Raw genomic sequence first — 21,795 nt, 5'->3', positions numbered from 1 at the left:
GCCAAGATGTGAGGAATAGCTATGGAGTCACAAGATAGTGAGGTGAATCAAAAGAGCATATTAAGAAAGATAATTACTCAGGAGTTGGGCAGTGCTCTACAGGAGACAGTTAAAAAGGCATTACAATTTTCAATTCAAAAGTGCTTTATTCGAGTATTACTCATAAAAGCAGACAAACAAACACATGATAAAAAATACAATTAAATTACAAGATCGAATATGACTTAAGCACAATACACATTAAAAAGACAATTAGAATTACATTTCATCCTGTTATATACAATCCAAGGTGCAAAGTTCATATAATAAAAAGACAGATTAAAAAAAAGCAATCCAGTATCACTGTTAAAAATCAATGTAATTTTTAAAATTGTTCATCAGATAAGACACCTCGCATGGGAACAGAGAATAGATAATCTAGCAGTCTCTGTTCAACTAAGCAGAGAGTAGTTACCCTACTAGCAATCTCTGCCTAATTACCCACGCCCACCCCAGATACTTTGCAGTCGCTATTATAATCCAGTTTAAGGAGGTAGATTTTACAATACGTAGAGCTACCATGCTACTTTTAGTACCCAGGTTTCTGCACATGGGAGCCAACCGAACACGTCTGGGAGCAGAATATGCATAACAGGAGAACAAAAAGTGACCCAACGTTTCCTTTCCTTCCCCACAAACTGGGCAAATAGCTGGACCTCCATCTCTCCATTTTGATGTTAAGTTACGTAGAGGTAGAGAGCCAGCCCTCATTTGGAAAAACAGTTTCCTATCCATGGGTTTCGTTATGAAATCCCAATACATTTCATACATGGGAAACAGCTTAGCTTCAAGGAAAGCAGTCGTCATAGACCCATTATTATTGCTAAGGAGACTCCTGTTTTCAACCTGTTCCCAGAAAAGATTTTTTATAAATAACTTGGATGGGAAGGATGACCCGGTTGGATCGGACCACAGTTCATTTAACCCTAGTTCACATAATGCTAATTTTAATGATCTGAACCATCTGATTTTATGAAATCGGTCTGCTTTGATGACATCAGCAAACCCTGCTGCATATTGTGACAACTCAGGGGTGGTCCAGATTCTACGCCAATATAATATCGGACGAAGTTTGCACATTGCCGAGATTTCTTTCCTGCCGAGGTCATATCTGAGAGGCAAAAGGCATTACAAAAAGAGAAAGAGAGAGACAGTTCGTGTTGAGGACGATGAGTATTTCTTAGTCTCAGGAGGATGAGGTGTGCAGAGGGCTAGTAAGAAGTAGGAAGGAAGTCCAAGGCAGCTCAGATGGAGAGGGTGCCCGTTGAGGCATGCAGAAGGGGCAGCCAAGCACTGCGAGTGAGATACCATCAGATATGATGGAGATAACATGAGGATTATTCACTTGGGATGAATATGTGCTAGATCTGGACTACAATGACAATTATGAAGAGGTATTTGGGGATAATTCAGGTGAGAAGTCAAAGACGGTAAAGAAGGTAACTGACCCTCTGGGGAGAATCGATTTGATCCCAGTGATATTAGACATCACTGAGGAAAGGATTGGTGGCCTTTGGAGCATGTGTTGGAGTATATTAGACACTGGATTAAAAGGCCATTGGAAAAGGAGAAGTGTAATGTGATGAAGGCAAAGCATTCTCGGACGGTCATAGATTATAAAGTCACGATGACCCCAAAGTTGGATATGGAAATTATTACTTATTTGTTCAAGTTAGGACAGGATCCAGGGAAAGGTTTAGAATGCTCACTCAAACAATGTCAGGACAAGTTCCTAGACGTTTTGGGGGCCTTAGCAAGGATGTTTAATTTGGTTGAAGATGCTTTTCTTAAAGGACAAGTTGCTTACCTTCGGTAACGTATATCTATAAGAGACATAGATTAGTTATTGATTCCTCACCTTAAAATTACCCCCAGGCGTCAGACTGGATCCAGAGAAATTTTCTTCAGCAGTGCCCCTGCGTGTCGGTAGGTGGCATCGGTCGACTCCGCTTTCGTCATTGGCGTTGTGGTTGCCGGAATGATGTTGCGGTATCTACTTAGATGCCACCCCTGCGCACTGACGTCAGTTCTTTGCACGACATTCCACGCCAGAAGTGCAGAGCCATGCAAGGCACTGACCACTGGTGCACAAAACTAGGGCCCTGATGGGGACTTCCTTACCCTAGAACTCAGTTCGCAGAACGGGGAGGATGGGTGGGGTGGTGAGGAATCCATAACTAATCTATGTCTCTCACAGATATATCGTTACTGAAGGTAAGTAATTTGTCCATCCAAAAGAGACAATTAGTTATGGATTCGTCACCTAAGGATAGATACCCCAGCAATGCCAACCCCGGAGGTGGGTATGTGAACTAAGCTCACACCAGAAAGTCTTGCAGAACTGAACGGCCAAAGAAGCTGTCTCTCCGGACTTGGCTTTCCAGGCAGTAGTGTTTGGTAAACGTATGCGAAGAAGCACATGTAGCTGCTTGGCAGAAGTCATGAAGGAGGACTCCACATCCCAAAGCAGTAATGGCTGCCGTTGCTCTGGTGGAATGGGCCCGCAACCCCACTGGAGGTTCCTTTTTCGCTAAGGAATAGAAGATTTTGATGCAAAGAACAACCCATCGTGAGATTGTTCGTTTCTGCACGGCCCAACCTTTCTTGGCGTCCACATAACCAAAAAAAAGCTGGTCATCCACCCGGAATTGTTTTGTGCGGTCCAGATAGAATAAAAGCACATGTTTTGGATCCAGGCGGTGGAGCCTCTCCTCCTCTTTATAAGGGTGCGGGAAGAAGGTGGGCAAAATGATGGTCTGTCCTATGTGGAAAGAGGTATCCACTTTGGGAAGGAAAGAAGGCCTAGTGCAAAGAACAACTTTGTCCAGATGAACAGCCAGGAAAGGAGATTTTGAACAAAGAGCCTGAAGCTCACTCACTCTGCGAGCAGAGGTAATGGCGACCAGAAAGGCAGTTATATGTGTCAGAATTCTGAGAGGACAGTTATGAAGCTGCTCAAAAGGAGCGTACATAATATAGGTCAGAACCAGGTTCAAGTCCCACTGAGGCAATACGAAAGGAGTTGGAGGATACACGTGAGTAATTGCCTTAATGAAGCGGTTTACAATAGGGGACTCGAAAAGAGATGGCTGGTCAGGAAGCCGCAGAAAGGCCGAAATGGCCGAAAGATAGCCTTTTAGAGTGCCCAGAGCACTGTAATGGGCGCTTTTAATCACAAATTGAATCCAAAGAATTTAGATCCATGGTTTTTAGGAAATACTGGGTGCATACAATATAGAGGCAGTGGACTTTCCCAACTGCACTTCTACTAAACAAGATTTAATATTAGGGAAGTACTTGGTGTGAGAAGTTGGCCTGATATGTGATGTCCACTATTCTAGTGGGCACCCTGTGTCAGTCCAAACAACACTTATGGCGATGGTTGTAAAGTCAACCTTATAGACCAGCTATCCTAGTGGTAGCATGGACAAAGCAGTTTTAGGCTAATACTTCAGAGAGCATGTGAAGCCAATTGTTTTACCAACAATAATCCCTTGAATACCAAATGAAAGGACACCACAACAGGTATATATCAAATATATATGTATTTATTACTAATACAACCCATCTGCACTCTTTATGAGGTCAGAGTTCGAGATACAGCACAAGTTACTCAATAAGCATCTTATAAGTTGCACAAATACAATTCTGCCCTAGGGGCCTCACGAACCATATACTAAGTAAGTGTTATAAGAACCACTTCAGGAAAGGTGAGTAGGCCTAGGGCCTAGGAAATCGCTGGGGCTACATTGAACTACCAAAGGTTAGGAAGTAGGAGTCCCATAGGATGCGTGTGCAGTGTCTAAACACACACGTGGGTTACCATAGACTTTCAATGGGAACGTAAAAGTTACAAAGTAGGAGATTTCGGACACTTCCAGGTGGACTACAGGAAAACCCAGTTAAACTAGGGCACTTGGATAGTTGTTACTCACGGGAGCACCAGAGTACTTGAGTTACCTCACCCAGGGAAGCGGGTGCATAGGTGTCCTTTCGTGTCGGGTTTCGTCGATCAATTCTATGGAGAGCTGCAAGAAAGTGCTGCAGGCGATCAGGAGGAAAGTGTACGGATGGATCCAAGGGTGGATCGGAGCAGTAAAGAACCTGAAAGCAGAGGAGACAGAGTCTGGGTCACTAGCCAGTGGCCAGGAAGGAACCAGGCGATGTCGAGATGAGATCAGGCGATGAGGTGAAGCTTGTCTCTGCAGCCACGTGGACCAGGAGGCGTCAACGACGACCAGGAGCTGGATAAAGACTGTCCCACGAAGGATCTAGCTGTTGGCGGTGTCGGTATCCGGATTGGACCCAACAAGCCTTGGCAAAGGCAATACACGCAGGAAGGGCAATACACGCAGACCAGCAAGGTCTGGAGAGCTTCCCCTTCACAGGAAAGCAGGAGCAAGCCCGGAGCAACCAGGCAAGCGGTGTTGTTTCAAAAAGCGGTCTTCATGAGGGCCCTAGCCAACGGGCTAGCAACCATGAAGACTCATCGAGGAGAAATGCAGGCGCAGGCCCCACGCGGCACTCGTGGACTGTGGAGGGCTGAGCTTCGGTGCACTTACTGCTCGGGGTTGGAGCTTCTCAAACCCTGATGCACAACTTCGAGGACGCCTCAGAAGCTGCACAGGTAGCAAAAAGCAGGTACTGCAGGATGTCCCGTCCCACGTCTCTCGTGTCCGCCACAGGTCTCAGCTTAGCTGTGGATGTGGGTCGGAGTCAGAGAAGTCTGGAAGTCCAGAGGCTGCATCTCTAAGTCTTCGGGTTCCGGCGGGAGCGTCGACAAAGCAAACCGGCAAGTTACTGATGGTGCCTGTTTGCACAGGGTGGTCACTCCTTGACCACAAGGGAGAAGTCTTCAGTCTTCCAGTCGAAATGGAACGTCGAAGGTCCAAGAGTTTGTTTCAGAGTTTCTTTCCAGCATAATCTAATGTCTCTAGACACAGCTCCTAGCTTTATACTAATCTAAGGGGCTGGATTACCTGCTAGGTCCCTCCTATGGGTGGAACCTGGGAAGGGGGTGGTTACACTCCTTTTCATTTGTCCAGTTTTGCGCCAGAGCTGGGGCTTGAGTGCCCCAGCAACTGGTTTGAACTGGAATATGCATGGTGCACCTTGTGTGCCCCAGGCAGTGTCTCATTTCTCAGCCCTCCCTGCCCCAATACACTAAAAGTCTGACTGGGGAGGTGCTAGCACCTCCCAAGGCAGGAAACCTATTGCCCAGGACTCCCCTGCCGGGGTTTCGTCCAGCAGCAGGAGGCCAGACTTGTGTCTGTGGCAGCAGCATCCATTTTGTGATGCTGAGGCTCTGTTTAACTTTAACCGGGTAAAGCTACAACTACATGTCTTCTCCCTCTAGAAGGGTGGAATGCTACCCCCGCCGCTAGTCCTCGCGGGGGTAGTATTCCAAAGTGTTTGACACCTTACACAACATATTTTGATAAAGCCAAACCAAAGTTAGCATTAACCGCGAGGATTATAATGCACTTAAGAGTATATGGTATGGCTATATCATAGAACAGCTATAAGGACATGGTTCTGAAATCTGTAGACAGGCTCAGCTCATGCCAGAGCACCATCTCACATAAAACCAAGCACTCTGCCTTCAGGATTGTTAAGGCCTGCCATAGGAGTGACTTATAGGTATATATGGTTCTATATATAAGGGTAGATATAGGAATACTATATCTAAGCAAGGGGTGATTACACGACCTTGCCCAAGCTGAGTGATCAGCCTGTGGTGTCATTTTGGATGGCCAGCCAGGGGTGGCATAATACATGCTGCAGCCCCTGGTAGGCCTTGGATGCACCTATGCCCTGGGTACCTATGGTACACTATACAGGGGCTGACAAAGGTGACCCAATACCCAATTAGGTATGCACCTAAACTACATGGTATGAATTTAGAGAGAGCACAGCTGGGCTGTGGGTCTGATTAGCAGGCCCACAGCCACACCAAAGTCGTAAAACCAGTGAATCACAGCAAAAAGTGGGGGTGACCATAGGAAGCAGACCCTACTCTCCTACACTTGGGGTCAAAGGGGTTGTTTAGTCTAAACAGAAGGATGAAAAATGATCGCCTCCAAAACAAACCTTTAAGATAGGTATAGCCTAAATTTCCATCAGGAAGTCATAACCTGTTAAGAAGAGCCAGAAATCCCCTGAAAAAGAATTATAACATTCACAAGGTGGAATGTAAAACCCTCAATGAAGTATTTTGGCTCAATTTAAATCGCAAATAAGGATACAAGGTGGGAGTGATCGCAAGTAAACACAAAGACTCCAGTGTCTAAGAGGATACTATTAGGAGATTGATTTTCAGCAAAGAAGATAAGATTACACCGTGGTCTAAGCCCTGATGATAATCCCCTGAGGCAGAGGGGGATTGGAAACGCGTCGGCATGCTAATATTTTGCCTGCGAGAGATCCACATTAATTGAAGCTCTAGAGAGGGTGCCACTACATGAAATATACCCCGAGAGCAAATCACTTCCAGAGAAAGTTGTACCCGCAGTATACCTGTTTGAAGCGCTCAACGAACTGAACAATACTCAATGTCATAGCGCCTACAGGCATTGTTTGAATCACCGACTGGTGTAATTGTTTGAATTAATCGTTAGATTTGAATTTATTGTCGTCATGTTTAAGTTTTTGAATTGTCCAGTTTTTTTTGTGTTTATTAACATTTATTCATGAGGAATGTATAAATGAATGAAATGTGTATTCTTTTCATGCTTCAAAAAAAATGAAAGGATGTTTGAAATTAAGTTGAATTAATACAACTGAGAAAGTAAAATGCAATGACGTGATGTGTTGTATTTCCAAATCTGCATGAGTAACTAGCAGTTCCAAAACTGGTGGCCAGGTAATTCTTTTTGAAAGGATCAGAAGCCACCGGCATCGAAGGCCTAGAGCCCCCAGCTGTGTCCGCGGGGACTGAAGTTACACCGGCTGAGTCGGGCTGCCTGAAGATCGAGTGGAGGGCTTCGTAAAAACTACAAAGTTGGGCAGGGGTCACCCCTGCTCCCGGAAAAGGAGGAAAGCTCAGTGTTGACCCCGCAGGCAGAGCCAGACGACTACCTTCCTCAACCTGTGTCACGTCAGCTGATGGACAGGGAGAACGTGAAGGGCGACGATGCTTCTTCGCCTTCTTTTTGTGATTCGACTTACTCGAAGACAAAGGCTTCGACGATGAGTGGTGATGGCTCCGTGACCGGTACCACGACCTCCCTCTTGACCGGGACCTCAAGTGGCGTGGAGCGGACTGCCGGGCGTCGAGAACCTTTCGCGACCGCTCCAGCAAAGCCTTTGAGTTTATGGCACGGCAGTCGGAGCAAGACTTCGGGTAGTGGTCGTGCTCCAAACACCAAAAGCACACGAGGTGCAGGTTTGTTACCGACATCAATTTGCGACAGAAGTCGCAAGTCTTGAAGCCGGTTCGAGCACAGGACATCCCTGCATGCACCAAGAGTCAAACGACTCAAAAAGATAACAACAAAAAGTCGTAAAAAGAAAGTCAAAAAGTGACTCGAGGTACCGCTCTCTCCAGATCTGCACTGGCTGGCGCAGAAAAAGAAAGAAATTAATTCAGGGGCGCGTCTAAGTAGATACCACAACGTCATTCCAGCGACCCCCAAGCCAACTACGAACGTGGAGTCAACCGACAGCACATAACTGACACGCAGGAGTACTGCTGAAGAAAAATTCTCTTGATCCAGTCTGACGCCTGGGGGTAATTCTAAGGTGAGGAATCCATAACTAATTGTCCCTTTCAGATGGAAAGGATCAGAATTTTGAGAGGCTGGTGCCAATGCATTATATGTTTTTTAGGCAATGTTAACACAAGCTTATTAGCTGAGTACCAAAAGACGGTTCTGATGCTCATTAATCCAAAAGTGGCGCATCTGGCTAAAAGAGAGTCAAGTGGGGATATCAAAGGCCTTTTATTTAGCGAAGTTATGGTGAATTCCATGGGAAAGTACATCATTTCAGCATTTTGGATAAGGAGCAGTTCAACATCAACAGAATTTTTAATAGGGGTAGGTTTTCTGGACAGCTCAACCTTTCAGCCACACTAATTATAAGTAGGCTCCCGATTTTATGGTTTTTTTTTTTTACATTTACGTCAGTATTTATCCATATTTATTCTTTGGCCATTTTATCTGTATTTATCAACATTTATTTTGTGTTTTGCATATAAGTGTAGTTGTGAAACTGTACATTTTCATATTCATTTAAATGATAGATGAGCAGTCATACTTTGATGTCTGTTGTGTTTTAGCTATTTAAGTTGCAAAATATCATATAACAGTACATCCACTGGCAAATATTAGTATTATATGACAAATGTATGTTGACAAATGCTGTTATTTAAAGAAATTTCATCCTATTTTTTTAATTTCCCATGCCGTTCATCTGCTCAGTTGGGCTAAATTCATGAAAGACAGCACAAAGAGTCACTGAGAAGAAGCACAATTTCTGTATTTAAACATTTGTTAAGATAAATGCTGACAGAAAACACATTGTTTTTTGTTTGTTTTTATCTGTAAAAATCCGTAAACAGAAAACAGGGAGCCTTAATTGTAAGACCTACTAATAAGGCTACCAAGCAAGTGGTGGTTATGGATCCGGAGGAAGTCAAGGAAGTTTCTATTCCCAAAAGGGAAGTAGAGGAGGATTAAGATTGTCTAGAGGACGAGGGCAAACCTCCAATGCAGGTCAAAGTGAGGACGAAGATGTCTATTGGTTCTATCCCCATAAATGTGGAACGATTAAAGTTTTTCCACAATCAGTGGCGCCAAATAACAAAAGATATGTGGATGTGAGAGGATATCAAATAGAGTTTGTAACTCAGCCTTATCAGGTAAGAGAGCTAAACAAGTTAGTATTCAACAAAGAGTTAGAGAATATAGTGACGGTTTGGGTTTAAACAGATGTTAGCAAAAAAGCTAATAGCAGATGTAGCAGAAGAAGAGAAAGGTTTTCCAAGCATGCTTTTTCTTGTGGAAAAAAAAGGACAAGGGTTTGAAGCCAGTTATAAATCTAAGAAATTAGAGTTGTATGTAATGTACAGACATTTCAAATTGGAAGGGGTGCACATGTTACGAGAAGTGTTGCAGGAGCAGGACTGGTTGGTTAATTTGGATCTCGAGGACACCTACTTCACAATTCAAATAGAAAAGGAGGGCAGGAAATAACTGCAATTGAGGTGGAACTGTGTTTTATACCAATTTCATTGGCTGCTGTTTGGATTATCTGCAGCCCCTTGGTGTTTTACAAAAGTGTTGAAACTAGTAGTTCGATAATTGCGAGAGAGGGGTGTTTGGATGATAATTTATCTGTACAACATTCTGGTAATGGGACAGGAGTGGTATGAGTTGAACTCAGTTTGTTCTGGTACCGGATATGCTGGAAAACTTTAGAGAAACCAATTTTGACTCCAACACGGAGTGTGGAGTTTTTGGGATTTGTACTGGACACAGTATCTTGTCAGCTACAGTTAACAGAAAAAGAAAGTCAGAAAAATAAGGCAGGAAGCGAAAACTTTGTTGATGAAACACAAGGCAATATTGAGGGAATAAGTTTGGGTGATTGGCCTCTTGTCTTCGTCAATTCAGGCGATTTTTCCAGGTCCACTGCATTATCGAGCATTGCAACAACTGATATGGTTTATCCAGAGGTCTGTGATATGGAGATATAGTGGTTCTGAGTCGGGATGCAGAGATAGAGTTGCAATGGTGGAAACAAAATTTAGACATATGGAATGGAAAAGTGATATTTGGAGTAAAACTGGATTTCATTTTGCAAGCAAGTTAGGATGGCAAGCCTGTTGCTCAAGTCAAGAAACAGGAGCTGTTTGGATTGGAAATTTTACTTTAAAGATGTGAACATGGTTCAGGCTTTTGCCTTGAAAAGCTATGAACATGCATAATCCTAGCAGGCGCAGCCGGTGCAGGTAAGAGCAGTAGGGCGGTGGGGCAGGGTCAGGGTGGAGCAAGGAGGGGAGTCAAAGGACAACAGAATAGAGAAAATAAAATAGAAAATAAATAAAACCACTTACCATGCCCTCGCCGTATTGCCGAGTCGGCGATGTAGTGAGGGCAAGGTAAGTGGTTTTATATATTTTTTTATTGTATTTTCACTATTCAGTCATCTGTCTACTTCCCTACCCACCCTGTCCACCCCGCCTCACCATTCCTACCTGCACCACCCGGGGCTGAATGCTAGCCTCCTGTCTTGACATAAAATGATGATTCTTATAGGTTGACTAAATAAAGAATCGCGATTTTATTAAAGACTAAGAAGGCTAGCATTATCCCACCCTCCCTTCCCAAAGTGGGGGGATTTCGGGTGAGGAGGGATACGTTTAATGGTAATGTTTGTAACTATAAAGTTGTATTGGTTACAGTCTAATGCTATTTTTTAAAGTTTATAAGAATAGGTTTTGTATTGTGATTTTTTCCACAGATAACTAGATGAGGATAGCTTCTTGGCTGGTATCTGGTTCAGGAGTGGTTAAGAAGAAAGTTAAACAAAAGAGGAGGAAGATGGAGGTCAACAAGCATATATGAGACAGAACATTCCATTACTCATTGTGATGTTTTTAAAGTTCTATTTGTAAGATTTTCAGGGTTTTCTGTTCTGAAGGAGTAAATAAAAGTTAATGCATAATGCTGGCCTGCTTAATCTCTATAAAATCGTGATTCTTTATTCAGTCAACCTATACAAATCATCATTCCTCAAAGAAGATTGTTCTAAATAACAGACTTCCAAGTGATGATTTCGTAGTACTAGTAATAACATCCTACTACCATATTACCTTCATAGAAAGCAACATTAGTAACTTCCGATAGATTGCTACAAGCATCCTACAAAATAGCAGTATATGCATGAAACACTTCCAATGATTCACGTAGGGATTCCCTATCCTCCTTATTAGAAGTCAAAAGGAATACAGGCTCTTCCTCGCATTTAAGTTGGCTGACTGATGGGATATTTTACTCAGAATATTTGCAAAGGTAGCAAAAATACTTATAGCATGCAAAAAGTACAAATATGTATGTTTTACCTCTTCTAGCTGCTTGAACTGAATTTTTGTAAATTCCTGCAAAGTGTACGTGTAGCCATTTTCAATGCTGCAAAGCCCCATGTCGGTGATTCGGTAACACATTTCCTGAACATTTAGGACTGCAGGTCGCAAGGACTGTATGATATTCACAAGAAAAAACAGATATATTGTCATAAATCAAACAGTTGATCAGTACTGTAAAGATTATATACTGAAGTCTACACTATCATTTTCTTTCTCCAATAGGTCCCTAAAATGTTGCTTTTTGATTATCTACTCCTAAATAGCCAGTTTGTCATGCATTGTGAAAAAACTGATCTAGCATTTATTAGGATACAATGAAGAGTGGCCCTTGATTCTCGAGTCATTGTGACACAAGAGATCGGTGAGTGGTCAGTGGAAAATGCGTTCTGCTGTCCACACCACCATGTGCTTCGCAAAGATAGGATACCAACCACGCATTGATAATCAAGCTACCCACGCAAAACATAAGGAAAGCAGTAGTCACACATATGCCAAGAATGTCTTGAACTTTATAGGAAAAGTAATGGATTTGGCCCTGGTCCCTGAGGGTGTTAATGAAAGCATAAGTGGTGGGTCCCTTGATGACACTCCCTCATGAATGCACGTCATTAATCCTTCTGTGAGGTAAACAGGCGCAGTGTCTCGCATTTAGACTATAAGCGCCCCAGCCAAATCTGGTAATATTTCTTATTTCTTATCATTATTGCTCCACTAATAGTTTATGAACATATAATAATTTGGGGGCATGGCCGGACCAGCGACCGATAGGGCTGCTTGGAGCTGAAGCTCCGTGCAGACCCTGTGCGCTCTGACTAGAAGCGGCGCTTTGCCGCATGTAATTCTCAATATCTTTGGTGATTCAGCAGTCGAAACACTTGGAGAGGCTGTTAAACTCAATGCTGCCTCCCGATGAAGTTTGAGAGCCGAGAAATCTCGAGGGATGTGCCTGGACGTCCGGAAGACAAGATGGCGCCTGTAGATCAAAGAACCCGGGACTCGACGTCGGAGACGGAACCGCCCTGCCTAGTTGCCAAGCTGCCTAGGCTGCCGGAGGACACCTCGCGGCTGAACAGCAAGTCTCTGTATGCCCCTCTGAAGCCCAGCGTGAACGTTTGGGCCCTGTGTCAAGGTGAGAGCTCCGCTTTGAAGGAGGGGTGGCGCCGATACATTGCAGTGCGGAGGAGCTGACCGGAGGACACTGCAGACACCACATGGAAAGGCAGCCCGACCCTCTCTGCCATCAGCTGGGAATTGGGACCTTTAGCAAACCAATGGTGAGTGTGGGAGCCGGCTGCTGAGGGGCGTATAGATGCATGGCTAGGCCCGCTGACTATCTGGGGGAGAACTGAGAGGCGGACGAGTCCCGTACAAACTAGGAGGCTTCCTGTATGCTCTCAGTAAAAGGGCCTCTGAGAAATCTCCCAGGGTACTATATCCAGCTACGATATCGGTGAAATTGTGCAGCCGACTGGTAAGTTTTGTGCCCCCACCAGAACAACGCACGAGGGATAAAACTAAAGAAAGTAAAAAAGAAAACCCTCCCAGAAATCACCCAGACGGCAACCATCTTGCAGAAGGAGGCGGGACCAACTGGAGGAGGTGCATACTAACAAGCAAATTCTTGTAAATAAACACTGGCTACATTGGCAAAAGCGCTTAGGGAAGAAAAAATACTACTGAACTCGTGATAGCTTCCATTTACAGGCTAGCCATCACATCCACATGGCCGAGACGGCTGGCGATCGCACAAAGATACACTGATTGTTGGGTGAATACGTGGAAGTACTGGGCCCCCTGGGAATGATGTGCAAGGAGCTCCGACAGAAACAACTGCAATTCGAAGCGCTCAAGAAGCAGGACAACCGGCAGAACGTGAATATGGTAGTGGAAATGTCTACTGGCGCTACAGGAGGAGCGTTCACACCATACAACGCCACACTATTGTTGTAACTTCGCTATGGGTTTAAGTCATTAGACACCAGATTCGATGCACTGGACCGATGCCTTGACGGCCTGGGGGAACGCAAAGACCAACATGATGCCAAATTGGACATAGTGGAAGGATGCACATCAGACCTGGAAGACGGAGCGGCTCAAACTACTGAACGGGTGGAGCGCCTGGAACTCATCTTGAAGACAATCGCCGCTAAGAATGAAGATTTAGAAGCAAGAAGGCGGTGCAACAACGTACGCATAATGGGAATTCCTGAATCTGCGAACCCTGGAAGATTGGGGGGCATGGCCAACAGCATGGCCGAAAAAGTCGAGCCTTCGGTGAGCTCCGGCGAGCTACTCCTAATCCGGCATATCAAAACGTCCCCAGGCCCTGATTTGGCACCCTGGGGCATGTCCTGGACCCCGTGAAGCTGGGCACGAACAATAAACTCCATCTCAGCTGTGGAATTGACCTGAAACGGTGGGAACTGGCGCACCGCTCCGGGCAGCTGCGACTCACCTCTCAAAATGACGGCGCCCTGAGACCCGGAGCGAAGGGACCGGCCCGGCATAAATGGGACGTCGGAGAAAGCCTTGGGAGGTGAGCTGGGGACTGTTGGGACTCCGGAACCGACTTCCCCCCCCCCCCGCGATCCATCGGGGGGGGGCTCCTAGAGCCAGTGCAACACCCAGCAGAGCGCCCCTTCTCGGAGGGCCGCAGGACTGTGGGGCGAGCCGCGGAGGAAGTGCGACTCCGTCCAGAGTGCCCAACCTGGAGGGCTCGGCCGTTCCACCGCGCTCAATCGGCGACCAGCTGTCGGGGACACAAAGGCTGCGAGATGCGGCATTGCGGAAGACGGGATCCTGCAGAGAGGCCCGCGGAGCGCCATTGAGCCAGCCCTGATACCCCGGTGGCAATAGACGACCCACCCACTTGGGAGATCCTAGGACCTGTGATAGGAAAGGCCCTACGAGGAATGAGGCTGGACAGAGGCCGACGCTAAGGAGGCTGGGGGGGCAGGGTCCACGCCATTGCATTTGAGGGGAGTCACCCCCCACCCTCCCCCCACACACGGGCTTCAGGACTGGCTGAGGGGGGCCTATGACCGCAGCGGTTCCGCCGTGGGAGCACGCACGGCCCCTCCCCGACCCCGCCATCAAGTGCTGGACCATATTAGCCGATAACTGAGTTGCCGAGGGTGCTCTACGTCGGGGTCCCCTCCCCACCTGGCGGGAGTCATTCAGGATCAGGACCCCCACCTTTGGGCAGCGAACAACCGGGGGGAAGCGCGCCGCTCCACTACCTGAGACGGTGGCTGGGGGCCTGCGGCTCGGCCTGCCTCGCCGGGGACGGGGACCTGAAAGTGGGGCGCCATCACCAAGATACACGAGACACCAAGACCAAATGGGTGACTGCTGGAAGCGCCATGGGGAAGAAGGAGGCGGCCGCCCGGACCCCGCGACAGGGTACACTGGACCGCTACGCAACAGCCTCTCCTGCCACGGAGACGGAGGCCCAGGGACCGCGCTCGGATACGGCGCTCCTGATGGGAGCCATCCAGGCGTCGCAGGAAGACATACAGGCATCCAGGGCCGCTCTTGAGGCCAAGATTGGCAAAGTAGGACCGGAGGTTACTCTACTACGCCAAGACTTTCGTAACCTAACGGAGAGGGTGACCACTGCAGAGACAAGGCTGCATGGCTGCAGAAGTCCCTCCCGGCGGTGCGCTTCTCCAACTGCTTTATCATAGAGAGGGCGCACCGGGCTCTACTGGCAAAACCCCCGGAAGGGGGGAGACCCCGACCGGTTATCGCCCGCCTCCCGAACTTTGCAGACCGAGATCTCTTCTTGAGAGAAGCACGGAGATTAGGTGAAATACAAATGGAAAATGTGGTAATCATGATCTACCCAGATTATAGTCAAGAAGTCCAGAAGCAACGGAGCTCTTTTGACTCGGTGAAAGCAAAACTGAGGGACTTAAAACTACAGTACATGCTTCTCTTCCCAACAAAATTAAAGGTTATCTACAGGGAAAAGTCTTATTTCTTTACACACCCCGACGATGCATGGCAGTGGTTTGAGGAGCAGCCTCCGCGGCGGGGAACAGAGGGAGAGAGACGGGAAGGACCGGACAGGCCGCGGACCGTGGAGGCCTCATGGGGATTCCCGAAGACCCGAGAGGTGCGGGGGGTCGCAAGAGGCTGGAGACAACCCCCGTATCCCAAGAGACACAGCCGTGAAGGGAACGGCTTCCTAACCTCCAGGGAGCACGCAGGGAGCACGCAATCACCAGCGCCAGGCCACTCTGCAGGAAGGTCCGCCACCGCGCCGGGAGGGCAACGGCCAGCGGACTACAACCCCCAGGTGCCCCGGCGGCGCACCTGTGACGCGCCCAACAGCGCCTGGAGGCTCTACTTAACAGCGGGGCTTGCCGGGCTCTGCGGGAGACACAGCCGTGAGGGGAACGGCTTCCTAACCTCCAGGGAGCACGCAGGGAGTACGCAATCACCAGCGCCAGGCCACTCTGCAGGAAGGTCCGCCACCGCGCCGTGAGGGCAACGGCCAGCGGACTACAACCCCCAGGTGCCCCGGCGGCGCACCTGTGACGCGCCCAACAGCGCCTGGAGGCGCTACTAAACAGCGGGGCTTGCCGGGCTCTGTGGGAGACACAGCCGTGAGGGGAACGGGTTCCTAACCTCCAGGGAGCACGCAGGGAGCACGCAATCACCAGCGCCAGGCCACTCTGCAGGAAGGTCCGCCACCGCGCCGTGAGGGCAACGGCCAGCAGACTACAACCCCCAGGTGCCCCGGCGGCGCACCTGTGACGCGCCCAACAGCGCCTGGAGGTGCTACTAAACAGCGGGGCTTGCCGGGCTCTGCGGGAGACACAGCCGTGAGGGGAACGGCTTCCTAACCTCCAGGGAGCACGCAGGGAGCACGCAATCACCAGCGCCAGGCCACTCTGCAGGAAGGTCCGCCACTGCGCCGTGAGGGCAACGGCCAGCGGACTACAACCCCCAGGTGCCCCGGCGGCGCACCTGTGACGCGCCCAACAGCGCCTGGAGGCGCTACTAAACAGCGGTGCTCACCCCGCCACGTGGGACGCGCCGGGAGAAGCCCGGGACAAGGGCGGGGCCGTCTGTGGCCGTCCGGGGTCGGGTCGGGCCCCCCCCCCAAGCAGCACTACAAAATGGGTAAGCGAAAACAACCAAGTAATGGGGAGTCAGAAGGTAAAAAATCCAAAGTTCCAAGACATTCTGAAAGTATAATTACATACTTAACTTCTGCTGTTGGGGCACTATCCAAAGAAATTGCTCATGCTGAGATAGAATTGGGCCTGACACCCGCAACCGACCACGCTCATGTGAGCAGTAGTAGCATTATTATCCCGGTGTCCACTGTACCCCTGGATCCAACTATAATAATTGACAACCCAGTGAGAGGGATGATCTGGGACGGGGGCCAACGGAGAATGTGACTATGTCAGATCCGTTGGGGGGCAAAGGCGATCTCCTAAGGTCTCCTGACTCCCGGAAGACGAGAAAAACAAGGACCTCGAGGAAAGGCTCAAAAGCTTCAAAACCCACACCTAGCATCGAAACGAGCGACCCACAACTTATGCTTAACCTTGAAGCCCTTGTGGAGAAAATGTTTACAACACGGCTGGAGCCATTATTAGTGGGTATAGCTAAAGACATTGTAGACACGCTAAACATCTGTGTAGATGGCCTGCGGAAAAAATGTGATCAAATTGGCAAATTTATTACTGACTATAAGGACCTGCAGGCCGCTTCTGAGCCCAAGAAAGAGGGTAGGTCCAAGAAAGGGGGTTCTAATGTGCCTACGCCTGGGGGCCAGGAATCCCTTGGTGATTCATTAATGATATGCAATGATGGTCCCATTATTATCAACACTGTGCCTCCCACTTTAGGGGAAAATGATCCTGTGCCAAGTACGGCGGGAGGGAACACTGGAAATACTCGATCGGAAACTGCAGGGGGAAGACCTGAGGAACTAAAATCGAAACATGGTTTATATGCTAGGAAAAAACTGGATTTACCCCCTGATGCTGCACCTCTAGTAGCAGTATTCACAGGGGTCCCAGCATTCACTGGAAGCAGGTCTGAAACGCCCCAGGAACTATTAACACTCGCAAAAAAACTGTGTGCGTGTTACAGTAGTGGAGGTCCTGATATAGGGACGTTCCCAAAAATATTCTTGGAGACTGTGTGGTGGTGAATTTTGATAGACCTAACATAGCCCACAGACTTTTTTGGGATGCCTCTGAGCTCGGCTCCCCTGGCATTAGACCACTACCTTTGGGTTTTTTCTATCCCCCCGTAAATAAACATAGCAGAAACCCTGCCCCATCAGCACCTACTCAGACAGATCACAGTGATCTTATGACACTGACTGTGCTCCCTAACGGTTTAACCATTAACCCTAATCCCAAGACAGGAGAAGTTACTACCTCTCTTCTAGTCAACACATTTAACCCACTTCCACTTAACTATTCCACCAGAGGCATAGAGAGGGCAGATATTCGACTGTACAATCAATTTGCTCCACTGTCAGATCTGGAGGAAATTGATTGACTAACGGAGGGCAGTCAACTACCTCTAGAACCCTCAGATATTTCACCACAAGTTGACAGTGAGACAACGTGCCGATTAGTGAGTTGGAACATAGCAGGTATAAGGGCTAAATGGAATGACTATTTGGTTGGATTATATAAATGGTTTTGATGTTATCGCCCTGCAAGAAACCTGGGATCCCTTAGACCATTGTCACTTGAATGGGTACTCTAGTTTTGTTGTACCTGCCACCACGGGGAGAGCGGGTAGAGCTAAGGGTGGGTTCGTTCTTCTCACTTCGCTTAGATTGAAGGGCTCTTTCACAAATGTGGAGACACATTCAAAAAACGTCCTGATTGTTGAGTGGGTTTGCCCAACCAGACAAGAATATTGTTAATACATTTTTATAACGCTAAAGAGGGTGTGCTTTTGAATGAGCACATTTCTACTTTAGATAACTTTTTGTCAGACTACAAAGCAAAACATAACTCTATTTTAGAAATTATTTTAATGGGGGATTTCAATACACATTTATGTGAATTACACTGTCAGATAGAAGACGATTTTGGGCCTCCGGGTGTGGTGTTCTCACACTTTGAGCATAGCATACATGGTAATGCCCTAGAAGAACTCTTAGCCTCCATGAACCTCAGCGAGCCGGAGGTAAATGAAGAAGGTGACAGGACCATAACCTTTAAGGGCTCAGAGCTGGGATCTGTGATCGATTATATATTTGTATCACATTAGGTACTGCTATGTACTGTGTCATATGAAGCTATACCATCTGCTTTTAGTGACCACAATCCTGTCACCTTGGAGGTGCAGCTAGACTTAGATGGAGGAACGGGTCCACAAGACTTATTGACGATTGAACTTGGGCCCTTGAGAGTTAAGGACCAGGGCAGGAGGCTAGGTGGTCAAGGGTGGTTCCTGAAGAATTCTATGATGACTTTTTCAGGAGGGCCAATGGTCATCTGGCAACCTGTCTTGATTCTTCCGCCCATAGTACTGCAGTAATTGAGGCCTATACTGCCATTTGTCAGCAGGTCGCTGAAGACCTGAGGGTAAAAAAAGGGAAACCATCACCTAGGGTGGTAAGGTGGTTTGATAAAAATTGTTCACAAGCCCACAGCTCTCTACTCGAGGAGCTAAAGCGTAAACCCAGAAACAAAGAAGCAGTCAGGGCCTTAAGGAAAGAGTATAAAAGGGTGATTGGGGCACGGAAAAAAGAAATCAAGGAAGAGGCCTGGGAAAAACTCCTCTCTGTTGAGGTGCTGCGCGACAGTAGTAAATTTTGTTCTACTGTTAACCATCCTTTTTTCTCCGAGGATAGCAACTCAGTACTTGACTGTGTCATCCCTGATGAAAAATGGTTAACACGTTTCAGGGGGATCTATGAGCTGGACTCTTGCTCACTGGGACAGGAACATATTCCTAACCCATCAGGAACACCTATCATCTTTGAAAAGACTGAGATTGAAAAGGCCATACGGGACATGTCTAAAAATAAAGCACCGGGCCCTGACGGGGTCCCGGCTGACTTTTATGGCCACTTCCCTCAATTCTGGACAGGAATCCTAAGGAATGTATTTAATGCCATAACTGTAAATAGGGTTCCTGTTTCCTGGTTGATGTCAGTCATTGTCCCGGTGTTTAAAAAGGGGGATAGAGGGGACCCCACCTGTTACCGCCCCATCTCCCTGATAGACTCATCTGTTAAGATTCTGGGGAGGGTCGTGTTAGGGAGACTTAGGGAGTGGTTAGACGGCAGGGGGGTTCTGTCTGACTTCCAATACGGATTTAGGGAAAAAAGGAGTACTCTGGACCAGTGCTTAAACCTTCAGCTCCTGATAGGCAAGTACACAGTAGCCAAGGAGGGGTCCTTATTCTTAGGGTTTATGGACCTCTCCTCGGCATTCGACTTAGTCAATCGGTCGAAATTGTGGACTATTTTAAAAGAAATTGGTGTTGACCCTGCATTAGTTAACTTTCTGGCGGTTCTACATACCGATTTATCTGCATAAGTAAGAGTAAACCAGGAAGGAAGATGTACAAGTCATTTTAGTTCTAGGAGGGGCGTGAGACAGGGCTGTATTTTGGCCCCCCTATTATTCACCCAGTATATTAATGCCCTGGGGGGTGCCTTAAGCAAGTGACTAAGGATGTGCCGCATATAGGGGACTCCTTTATACCTGTTCTCCTTTATGCAGACAACGCCGTCCTTCTTGCAAGGACTGGAAATGGGCTACAGAAACTATTGGACTCTTTTGGAGAGTTCATGGAGTCCTTAGACCTAAAAGTTAATACCAAAAAGTCACATGTCATGGTCGTGGGTAAACATTGTGGATCTCGAACAAAGAAAACTTTTCTTTGTAATAACATAGCTATCTCTAGGGTCCCAATGTTTACATACCTAGGGGTTCTATTTGATCAAAGGGGGGCATGGAGACCTCAGCAGCTCCACAAAAGTAATGCCCTGACTAGATCATCCTCTGCTGTTTTGGCATTTGCAAAAAAACTAGGAGCAAAACCAATTAAGGCTCTTCTTAACATCTACAAATCCAAATGTCTTGCAATAGCGTCTTATGGTTCTTGTATTTGGGGATATACTGCCCATGCTAAAATTCAAACCTGTGAAAATAAGTTCCTAAGAACATTGCTGGGTCTTCCAGATTCCTCACCAACCTACTCAGTCCACACCGAGTTAGGAGTAGGATATGTGACGGACCAGCTTAGACTGGCACCTCTCATTTGCTGGGCTAAGACCTGGCTTAATCAGGAAATATCATTAAACCATCAAATCCTGATGGATTGTACTGTGTTAGATAGGGCGAATGCGATCCTCTGGCTGTTGTATCTTAAAACTATGTTTACACAATTGGGACGCCCTGAGATCTATACCACCCCCAATTGTATCACAAAAGAGGATGTTGGGTGGATAAAGGTACATTTCCTGAACATTCTCAGTATGGAACGAGAGGAGCAGGAGCTTAGGAAAGTCTCTGTGAGGGTAAACTTTTTATTATTAACATCCCCCTCAACTGAACCCTATCTGACCATAGTCAATCGACCTTTTCACAGACAGCTCTTATCGAGGTTTCGTTTTAATTTGATACACCTAACTTTGGGTGAGTTTCCAACCTGGGGCAAGCCAGAAAACTGTAACCCGTGTAAATGTGATAACTTTTCAACCCAGGATACGATGCATTTCGTCATGTTTTGTGATTTTTATCAAGAAATGAGAGGGAAATATCTGCTACCATTGTTGAAAGAGGTTGGCTTTATACAAGTTAGACCAGCTCTGTTATATTTACAAATGTTAAGTTGTCCACGGGTCATGTTTTGTGTTGCTAGTTTTCTGGTGGCTGCGGTCCGGAAAAAGAATACATTAGATAGACTGGTAAATGTGATGTAGGGGAAAAATTCTTCTTTTATTGACTTGTCTTCCTTTATTTACCTGGCACTTTGCACTTTGTATATATATAGGATGAGATAGGTCTGCTAGATGCACTAGGTGATGAAATGTGTACTATGTCCATATGAACTACCTCTATTGTAAATTATACTTTTAGCCTGAATTTTAATGAAATTGTTAATCTCTTTATTTTATGCAACCAGACATCTGAATGTATTGCGATTACGTACATTTTTATCTTTCTTATTACACTGTACATAAAATTCATGACTGATTTATGTAAATAACAATGTGTATATATATGTATATATGTTCATGATTGTCTTTTTATGATTTTAAATAATCGAAATAAAATGCTTTGACTGACTGACTGACTCAGACCACCCAGCTGCGACAACAGTCGGCTTCCCCGGGGTCGGGGGCACTGCAGGTTCCAGGTTTCGAATCCTGGAGAGTACTACTCGCTCAGAAGAGGAAGAGGACAAAGTTGGAAATACATCTGGGGAAGAGGACAATGAAACGCAGTCTATGCATCTGCTGGTAGCAGTGATCCATGAGATGGAACAAGATCCGGCCAAGGAGAACGGGGCCTCACAAGACGCTGTCCAGGACTCCCACTCGTGAATATAGACTGTTTGAACTAGAAGTTCCTAGCTCAGCCGGAGTGCACGCAAGTTGATACATCCCTTACAAACTTTCATAGTTCACGTTGTTCGATGTATATTGCCTCCCTACACGTAAT

At 46.8% G+C, this 21,795-nt stretch overlaps 1 protein-coding gene across 1 annotated transcript in view; it reads right to left on the bottom strand.

Moving 5' to 3' along the window:
• The window catches only part of DNAH6 (dynein axonemal heavy chain 6), a 2,460,712-nt gene that overhangs the window by 2,209,590 nt on the left and 229,327 nt on the right, over positions 1 to 21,795 (bottom strand). Inside the window, exon 6 of the mRNA XM_086961829.1 lies at positions 11,105 to 11,239. Within this exon, the coding sequence (XP_086817955.1) occupies positions 11,105 to 11,239 (135 nt within the window). The remainder of the gene's footprint in view (positions 1 to 11,104; positions 11,240 to 21,795) is intronic.

Source organism: Lissotriton vulgaris, chromosome 3_1 (assembly GCF_964263255.1).
Source record: "Lissotriton vulgaris chromosome 3_1, aLisVul1.2, whole genome shotgun sequence".
NCBI lineage: Eukaryota > Metazoa > Chordata > Amphibia > Caudata > Salamandridae > Lissotriton > Lissotriton vulgaris.
The sequence above is the reverse complement of the archived record's forward strand: the minus strand, read 5'-3'. Positions and strand labels throughout refer to the sequence as shown.